Genomic DNA, 9,300 nt, shown 5'->3' with positions numbered 1-9,300 from the left:
AAAATTTAGATTCCCCTTACATTGGAAGATATGTTTTTCATGGATATAAAGATACTCAAGTGGTTTGCAATTAAGAGGCATAATTTCCTTCCTGATAACTTGGCCTGATCGTCTCAAACTTCTAACTGGCCCCATTTGTTGAATTCTTCTTCCCGGTCTCTGCTCAGTGGTCACAGGGGTGTGAAAGATGCACCTGATTTGGCATAGAATAAAGGAAGGTAACTAACATTTCTTGAGTGCCTCTGAACATGAATTTTGCCCTGTGTCCATAGACTCTACACCTGGGGGTGAAGGGCCTGATTTTGGCCCTTTCCCCATTCTCCTTCCCCTCCATGGGAATGCAGCATCCTGTGTCCTTACTAGGACTAAGGCCTCTGCTCTGACTCAAAGAACCCTAAGCTCACTTCCTCAGAAGAAAACATCCCAAAGTTATATATGATTGTGTCACACCTTCCTAGGCAGAGATGGCACCACGGAGCTCAGCCAAAGAGGAGAGCTGATGAAAGCACTGTCACAGGCTTTCGTCCTATGAGGCCAGTTCATATTGCTCTTTCCTGGCTGTAGTTCCATCTTAATGTTTTGGGCCAAGGCTCTCAATTGGACTCAAAACATGGACAATCTGGCTGGATCCTGTGCCTGTGTATAAGGCACTGAAGCCTATCTTTTTGAGTGCTGAGGCCCTTGTCCTTTAATCCTCACAACACGCATGTAAAAATACACTCATTATCCATTTTACAGATAAGGAAACCAAGGCTTAGAGAGTTTATGTGACTGTCCAAAGGAGCAAGGGATAAAATTCATTTTCCCATTGCATCCTGCAATTTTCCAAAATCACCTGCTCTAATATAAGATTCCTTTTTATATGAAGCTTAAAGATGATCATAAAGTACCAGCACATGAGAACAAAGAACAAAAATGACAATAGTCAACGCTGAATGGCAAGTTTGAATCAGTCCTTGAATTTATTTTAGTCCATATGGGAGATATATTTAGTCATATTCAGAAGAATGAAAATCATATTGAGAAGAATGAAAATTGGAAGCTGAATTAACTTTTCTTCTGAAAGTGATACTGGCTGTTTGGTAAAACTTCCCTTCTCTCTTAATGTTTGGGAAGGGCTCATCTGATTCTCCTATGAATGTGTCTTTCCAAAACAGCTGGCTGTTGCAGTGGCTCGCATGCTAAAGCCAGTGCATGCCAGCTCCGGTGAACTGATTGTAATTATCTATTTCCAGTTCTGGTTGTTTGAAATTGGCCATATTGGGAGTACTGACAAACCATGGAAATCAGCAGGCTATACAAATCAGCAAACGCTTCTAAGTTCCCCTCCTGAGAGCTGGTTGTTAAACATTTGTCCTCACATCTTGGACTGTTAATCATAGATATCTGGTAACCTGACAGCATCAGTGAACACTGAATATTTCCGGGACAGGCTAGTTTTCTTAGGAATAGGATTCTACGGCATGACATCAGAATAACTGAAAACTGGCACAAGGGATTTAGTGCGCAAAATGTCCCCGACTATTAACTCTCTGTGAGCATAGGGTTTCTCAGAAACTTTGATGGGAACTCCTGTAAACTCCTTCCAGGTCCTCAGGAGAAGTCAGGAATAACTGTTCTCTGGAGAATATTAAATACAACAAGAGGAAAAGGGGGAGGAAGACACATTCATCAAGAGAACCCATTAAAATGTTCACCAAAAGTATCTTCAGTATTTTATGTGAAATCCAAGCATAAATAGTTTGTTTTGTATAAAGAAAAAATCAGACCCAGGCTAATAATGTCAGAGGAGCAATGAACGTTCATGCACTGACGATTAGGAATGGGCAGAAAGGGATCCCCTACAGCCACCTTCCTATGGAGTTTCAAGTTCCAGCTCAAAAAACACAGCCACAATACTAACACAGGGCTGATGAGGGGTGGGGAGGATATAAAATGATACAATCATTTTGGAAAAGTGGTAGTTTTTTAACATTTATATATATTTTACCCACAAGTAATTAAAGCTTAAACAAGTATGTACGCACTAAGCAGCTTTATTCATAACAGTCATAACTAGAAACAACACAATGACCAGTAACAGGACATTTGTAGTATTCATATATTGGACTCAGCATTTAAAAGAAATGAACTATTCAATAACATGGTGTGTCTTGAAAACAGTAGTGGAGCAAAAGAAGTACAAACAATACACACTTTATGGTTCCATTTGCATGAGATTCAAGAACAGGCAAGACTCTGGTGGTAAGTGGTTGCCCCTGCCTGGGATCAGAAGGACTGACTGCGAGAGGGTATGAGAGAATGTTCTGGGGTGCTGCAAGAGTTCTAATTCTTGACTGGAATAGTGCTGTACACTTAAGATCTATCATGAGCCTTTTATTAAATGTAAATTAAATCTTGACTGAAAGAAGTACGTATGCATAAATGTAAATAAATACACATAATTAACTTTCTAATCTAATCTAATGTAATAATTCGTTGCAACGAATTAGGCTCCCCTCAGCTGAATTTCACACTTGCTCTCTGCCTTCAAATACTTGGACGCCGTGCTTTCATTATGGAGATTCAGGCTTCCCTGTGATGCTGCAAGTTGGAATCTTGTGCAATCACCCCCCCAGGTCATTTCCTTCTAGCCTGCCGACTTCCCATCACTCACATAATGTCACGTCTAGTCACTCCCGCAAAGCTAGGAGAAAGTTTGGGAGGCAGGTTCAACCTGGTGGGGAATCCCCACCCCCCCCCGCCCATCCCCCGCCCCCGCACTTTCCTACACAGGGCTGTGACAGGTCACAGCCTGTGGGGCATGAATCAGCCTCCCGGGCTCCACGCAGGCACGCTCCGCCCCTGTCCAGGGTCCGAAGGACAATCACCCTACATAAAGCAGGCACCCACCGCATCGGCACCCAGGCTGCCTGGAGACTGGACCTTGTGCACCCTCTTCCCGCCGGCACATTCAAGAAACGCCTCGCCCTGAGGGCCACTCAAACGGGACAGCATGGACTTTATGACCGGCATAGGGGTTACGCTTCTGTGGTTGTTCCTGTTGATGAGCGGGCGGGGAGTCAATGCTCAGAGCTCTCCAGGTACTGCCCATTCCGGGGACCCCTCCTCTTTCGCCCTGGGGTAAGCAGGGAGGGTGCTGCAACTGTGGGGTTCCGGACTGCACCCGCTCTCTCTGCCCCGCTCTCCCCAGACCCCTGTCGCACAGGACGTCTGGGAGCCGCGGGAAGATATACTCTTGCAGAAGTTTGTACTTTTCTCTCTGTGACTCCCCTCGTGCCGGGAAGCAGAGGGACAGAAGTCCTCGGGAAGCCTCTACCTTCCCGGAGACGTGGCAGACCTCCTTCCCTCTCTCAGGCTCTCCTTCTGCTCCTCCAGAAGGAAACAATGCAGACATCTGCCTCCAGCCCCAAGACGAGGGGCCCTGCCGAGCCCTGCTTCGCCGTTACTACTACGACAGGTCCACACAGAGCTGCCGCCTGTTCTACTACGGGGGCTGCGAGGGCAATGCCAACAATTTCGAAACTTTGGAGGACTGCAATGAAGCTTGCTGGAGAATAGAGAGTAAGTGGCCTTGCTCAAGCTCAGATCTCCTGGCTGCTAGTAACTTAATTTTCCAGATCCCATTTTCTACAGTAAGGTTTAGCCTTTATTTTCTCAACCATTAAGTAAGGCTCGCTTATTATTTCCAGAAAGTAAACCCAAGTTTACACTGGCTAACAAATTTCTCTCCTAAGTGGCATTTATCATAATTCAGTGTCTGTGCAGACTAAGAGCAAGAGTTCATCGTAGGGCATAATAATGCAGGGGTGTGATGTATTGGGTACCACATAAGTACTTTTCTTTATCCTTAGTTCTAAACCCATGTTTTTTTTATGCCTCCTGGAGAGCCCTGTTTCCTCCTGTCGGTTATCCATCAATCTGACAAACTTTTCAGCAGATTTTATTGTTAAGGTGTGATTTAGCTAACTGTAACTTTTCCTTTTGTCCCCTGACACCCAAACTTGTTTTGGGTTAGTACAGGGATATAGTAGAGATTCATGATCATGGTTTCTATTTCATTTTAATCATATTTATTATATCTGGTAAGGCCAGTAACAAAACATGGGACTTCGCCATTCAAGGAACTAAGCCAAAGAAAAATGTGTATGTATTCCTATGAATAAGTCTGATTAACTTCCTATGTAGAAAAATCAGAACACCCTGAGAGAACAGAGAGTTTCCACTGTATTTGGCTGACTCAGGTCTGGGACTGCTATTTAAAAAAAAAAAAAAAAAAAAAAGAGCTAAATAACTGGATGAAAGAAAAGTCTTCTGGGGATTTACTATCCCCGTACTAAATGTGATACAGTTTTCTCCCCAGTTGTTTCTGAAAATGCAGTAAAGTTCTGAAGTAATGCTAAGGAAGTATTACTTACTAATTACTTCAGTAACTTAGTAATTAGTAATACTGAAAGTAAGTAATACTAAGTATTACTAAAGCTAATTTTTGACTAGCATTTTTTATGCCCTCCTTTTCCTAGAAGTTCCTCGTATTTGCAGGTTGGAAGTCAGTAAGGGGCAGTGTGGAGTACGCACAGGAAAGTACTTCTTCAACCTAAGTTCCATGACATGTGAAAAATTCATATCTGGCGGGTGTCCCAACAATAAGAACAGTTTCCCGGACAAAGATACTTGTATGGCCTACTGTGCACCAAAGAAAAGTAAATACTATTTTTATGGGGTTTCTGTTTCATTTAAGATTTTAGGATGGAAGAAAAATAATACTTTGATGTGTAATTACATGCCTTGTGTTCTGATGATTTCACATATAGTAGGGTATCAGTCCTACTATATATATATATATATATATATCTCGTGAGGTAGTATTATTATTATTCCCCCATTTACATATGAGAGTACAGGCTACCAGAAGTTAATGACTTGCCAAGTTCTCAGGGCTAGAAAGTCACAAAGCTGTGCATGATTTAAGTTTTTGCTTCCTGTTCTGGATTGTTTCTTTAGGACTATTTCTCATCTTCTCAGTTTACATATAAAAATTACAGTATTCTGAGGGCGCCTGGGTGGCTCAGTCTGTTAAGCATCCAACTCTTGATTTAGGGTCAGGTCATGATCTCAGGCTCCTGAGATCAAGCCCCAAGCATGGAGATTAAGTTTTCTCTCTCCCTTTCCCTCTGCCCTCTTCACTCCCTCTTGCTGTCTCTCTCAAAATAAATAATACCGTTAGGGAACCTGGGTGGCTCAGTTTGGCTCAGGTTTTGATCCCAGAATCCCGCATCAGGCTCCCAGCTCCCCGAGGAGTCTGCTTCTCCCTCTGACCTTCTCCTCGCTCATACTCTCTTTCACTGCCTCTCTCTCAAATAAACAAATAAAATCTTAAAAAAAAAAAAAAAGGAGAAATCTTCAAAAAAAAAAATCACAGTATTCTGAATGCCATGAATTCAGGTTTATATGGAATCACTTGTGTATAGGATGTAGTAGAACATATCCAGACCTCAGATGGTGAATCTTGAAAATTTCTGTCTAAAGTTTTTGGTTAGATTTCTATATCCTTTAGTAATTGCAAAGTGTAGGACAAAGACCTCTCCATACTTCTTTTTTCTGCTCCTATTTCTTACCTACACCCCCCCCCCACCTTCTTAGTCCCTGAAATAACAGGTTACTTGGGCAATATTTCTGTAGAGAGAGGCAATACAGGCATTCTCCCTAGGCATAACAGAGACACACATACAGAAAGATACATAAATTTAACAAACAAGGAAAACTTGCTCTGGAAGATATTTGAGGAAGCTCTATAATTGTACTGTATGCAGAAACTCGAGTTAATGAGAAGATGGTTGTTGCTTGTGTTTCCTTAAATGTTTTATATAAAGATAAATGTTCCAATGACTACTTGGGAATTACATAAATGTATACTTAAATGATGGAAGGAGAACTGATGAAAACGTTTAAAATAAATCTACCAACACAAGGAAGTTTACTAAAGCATGTCATACATCAACCCTTGAAACACAACCAATTTCTACTTGACCTTATCTGCTTTTTGGGTTTAATTTCTTAACACATTCAAATGATACAAGGACATAACTTCAGAAGAAATTCTCTCCAGTTTATAAAAATTTTAGAATTAACAAACTAGAGCATGCAAGCTTTCTTGAAAATTGAGACACACTTTTTAAATGGTTTGGTATGATATTCTGAATTGAGAATGAAGCTTCAGTAATCATCACAGTTTATTAACTTTGGTATTATTACAGTTCTAATTTTGTTTTCCCTTTCATCAAGGTCCGTCATATTGCTACAGTCCAAAAGATGCGGGAAAATGCTCTGCTAATATAACTCGCTATTATTTTAATCCAAGACACAAAGCCTGTGAGGCCTTCACCTATACTGGCTGTGGAGGGAATGACAATAACTTTGATAACATGGAGGACTGCACACGTGTTTGTCTAAAAGGTAGTAGATATTTTCTTATTCAATTTTTAAACTAACTTTATAAATAATTCATAAGCAAAATTATATTTTTATGTATGTTGTCCTAATAGCACATTGCCATTTCTAGACCATTTCTACGTAAATGGCACTTTAGTACCAGTCAGTTTTGTTAAATACTTATAGTGGCTAGCTTCAACAGGTAGTAGCTGTATCCTTGCATTTTAAAGGTAGAAAGTTATTAACTTGAGTGGATAGTGAGTAAAACTGACTTTATAATCATTAAAAATAGTTGAGGTGAGTGTGTAAGCATATTGGAAATGTTGATTTAAAGTGAGTCTATGGACTGGAGATATGTGATATTTTTATTTCGTTGACTTTAGCTGGGAAGAAAGGAAAAGAATGAGAAGATACCCGATGCTATTGTGCCCATGGAAGACTACTAACTTGGAAGGAGTAATTTTAACCTTTTCCCCTGTATGTCATCTTGTAGATGCTACTGGCTCTGTGGTTATATCTGAAGAATAATATGGTGATACAGGGAAATGAATCATTAATGATTTATACATCAGTTTTTATTGCTACAGGTTACTTTTTCATGTATTTTTACACATAACCAGCTGCTATTCAAATGTGAATCGATTATTTTTAATTTACCATTCACCTATATTTTAATGTAGTTGAATTCTTGCTGTGCCTAAGATATAAAAGCAAATAATGACTCACTCAGTTCTTGGAGTTGTTCTTCCTGATTTCAGCAGTGATCATAACTGAAAAGAAAAGATGATATAGTCATGTTCTCTTAACACATATGATCATAAAAAGGACCAGCAAATACATTTTGTTCTGCATTTAAAAGTTGGATTATATTTTAGGTCCAAGGAAACAAACTTGCAGATTTACCAACAGTTTAGAAAATATTACAAGTGCTATTATACAGACATGACTAACTTTTATATCTACTGTGTTACTTAGAGGATAATAAGATAACTTTTGAATAAAAAGTTGGTAAATTTATTAAAATCTGAAATGCTTTCTTCCGGGATAAAATTCTCTCTCTCTCTCTTCATCTACCTTTCCACCCATCCATCCCCACTCACATGTATGTATTTGTTTATACATAATAGATCTTCATTACTTCCAAAGATATAATAGACATAACACTAAAATTGTTAGAGCTTTTGAGCTGAATATTCAAGGCATTTACTTAAATTACATCAGAGACTATGCATGAATTTGATAATTTAAATTCTACTAATGAATTATTCTTGATAAATATGATCATTCCAGTTAAACAGTTTTTTCTTTCCTCTGTAATAAAAATGTTTTAAAAAATTCCTACATTTTCATGGCAAGGTCCATATATTTAAAAGTATGCCCCCCAATCTAGCAAAATTATAAGTGCATTTGCATTTTGCTTGAGCAATCCCTCTTTTAAAAATCTATCCCGAAGGTATTGTGACAAAAATACAAAATGGTATAATCCTGAGGGCATTCACTGATGTATTATTTAGAATAACCAATAACAGGAAACAAACCAGATAATCATAACCAGGGGATTAAAGATATGAATGTAAAAATGAACAAAATACCTATATATGAATATCATCTGATCCTCAGAATACATTTTTAAAAAGGGTCTAGAGCAACATGAATAAATACACACATCACAGAGGACATAACAATATTAAAATAGTTACCTATAGCAGGAAGGGGAAAACAGGATGGGACAGGCATTTATGTGAATGTACCTCATTATATGGCTGTGATCTTAGACCATGTAAACATTTTATATAATAAGAAAACAAAATATGAAGAACAGAAAGCATTCCTTATACAACTGGAAACAAACCAAAACAACTGAACCCAAATGAATATCAAATAATGGCCTAACTGCAGAAATATGTAATTATTTCTGGTGACTTTCAAAGCCAGTATTTTGACTATCTTTTAAGGGATATAATCTAAGGGTCAAGTAAATTCTGAAGAAATCTGAAAATGCATTAGTCTTTTTTTTTTTTTTAAAGATTTTATTTATTTGGCAGAGAGAGACACAGTGAGAGAGGGAACACAAGCAGGGGGAGTGGGAGAGGGAGAAGCAGGCTTCCCGCTGAGCAGGGAGCCCGATGTGGGGCTCAATCCCAGGACCAACACTTAACCAACTGAGCCACCCAAGCGCCCCTCCATTTAGTAGTCTTATTAGTAACACTGATATTTTTATTTTGAACTTAACATAGAATGCTACATTTTACTATATATTCTATATGAAAATATAAGAATTTATTTCTTTAGAAGTCAAGATTTTCAGTGTTAAGTGAAAAAGTATGGAAATTAAGAAAAACTCTTTAGATTTTAAATTGGAATATAAGTATTAGCATGAAATCAAAATTTATTTTCTCGGGCACCTGGGTGGCTCAGTGGGTTAAGCTGGTGCCTTCGGCTCAGGTCATGATCTCGGGGTCCTGGGATCGAGTCCCGCATAGGACTCTCTGCTCAGCAGGGAGCCTGCTTCCCTCTCTCTCTCTCTCTGACTGCCTCTCTCTCCATCTACTTGTGATCTCTCTCTGTCAAATAAGTAAATAAATAAAATCTTAAAAAAAATTTATTTTCTCTTTGGAAAAAAAAGTATTTTCCACCCTCCCACTGAGATATCCTTGAAGCAATGACAATTCAGTAGTAGTAAGTATAACTCCCATTCAGACGGTGGTCTCTAAATATGATTTCTCAGTAGAAGGAACCAGGGAACCAGGGTTCTTAGGAGAAATCACTGAATCCAGGTCTGGAAGAGGAAATACATAAGATGAACCTGGGCCATCTTATTCCAGAAAATAAGGAAGCTATTTGAATCATGTCACAAAAACAGGAGAG

The 9,300-nt window shown here is 39.1% G+C and overlaps 1 protein-coding gene across 1 annotated transcript; it reads left to right on the top strand.

Annotated features, from left to right (window-relative positions):
- Window positions 1-2,806: 2,806 nt before the first annotated feature.
- TFPI2 (tissue factor pathway inhibitor 2) lies at window positions 2,807-7,161 on the top strand. The gene is made up of 5 exons (XM_044246041.1): window positions 2,807-3,083; window positions 3,379-3,564; window positions 4,524-4,703; window positions 6,286-6,456; window positions 6,816-7,161. Exons 1-5 carry the CDS (start codon window positions 2,996-2,998, stop codon window positions 6,836-6,838), a joined length of 648 nt encoding a protein of 215 aa, XP_044101976.1. The 5' UTR covers window positions 2,807-2,995; the 3' UTR covers window positions 6,839-7,161.
- Window positions 7,162-9,300: the final 2,139 nt, after the last annotated feature.

Source organism: Neovison vison, chromosome 4 (genome assembly GCF_020171115.1).
Source record: "Neovison vison isolate M4711 chromosome 4, ASM_NN_V1, whole genome shotgun sequence".
Lineage (NCBI taxonomy): Eukaryota > Metazoa > Chordata > Mammalia > Carnivora > Mustelidae > Neogale > Neogale vison.
This window is presented reverse-complemented; position numbering and strand designations above follow the sequence as displayed.

Coding starts and splice junctions, on each gene's coding strand:
- TFPI2 (XM_044246041.1), top strand. CDS start 2,996: ATGGACTTTATGACCGGCATAGGGGTTACGCTTCTGTGGTTGTTCCTG. Junction 3,084..3,378: donor CAATGCTCAGAGCTCTCCAG/GTACTGCCCATT, acceptor CTGCTCCTCCAG/AAGGAAACAATGCAGACATC. Junction 4,704..6,285: donor CTACTGTGCACCAAAGAAAA/GTAAATACTATT, acceptor CCTTTCATCAAG/GTCCGTCATATTGCTACAGT.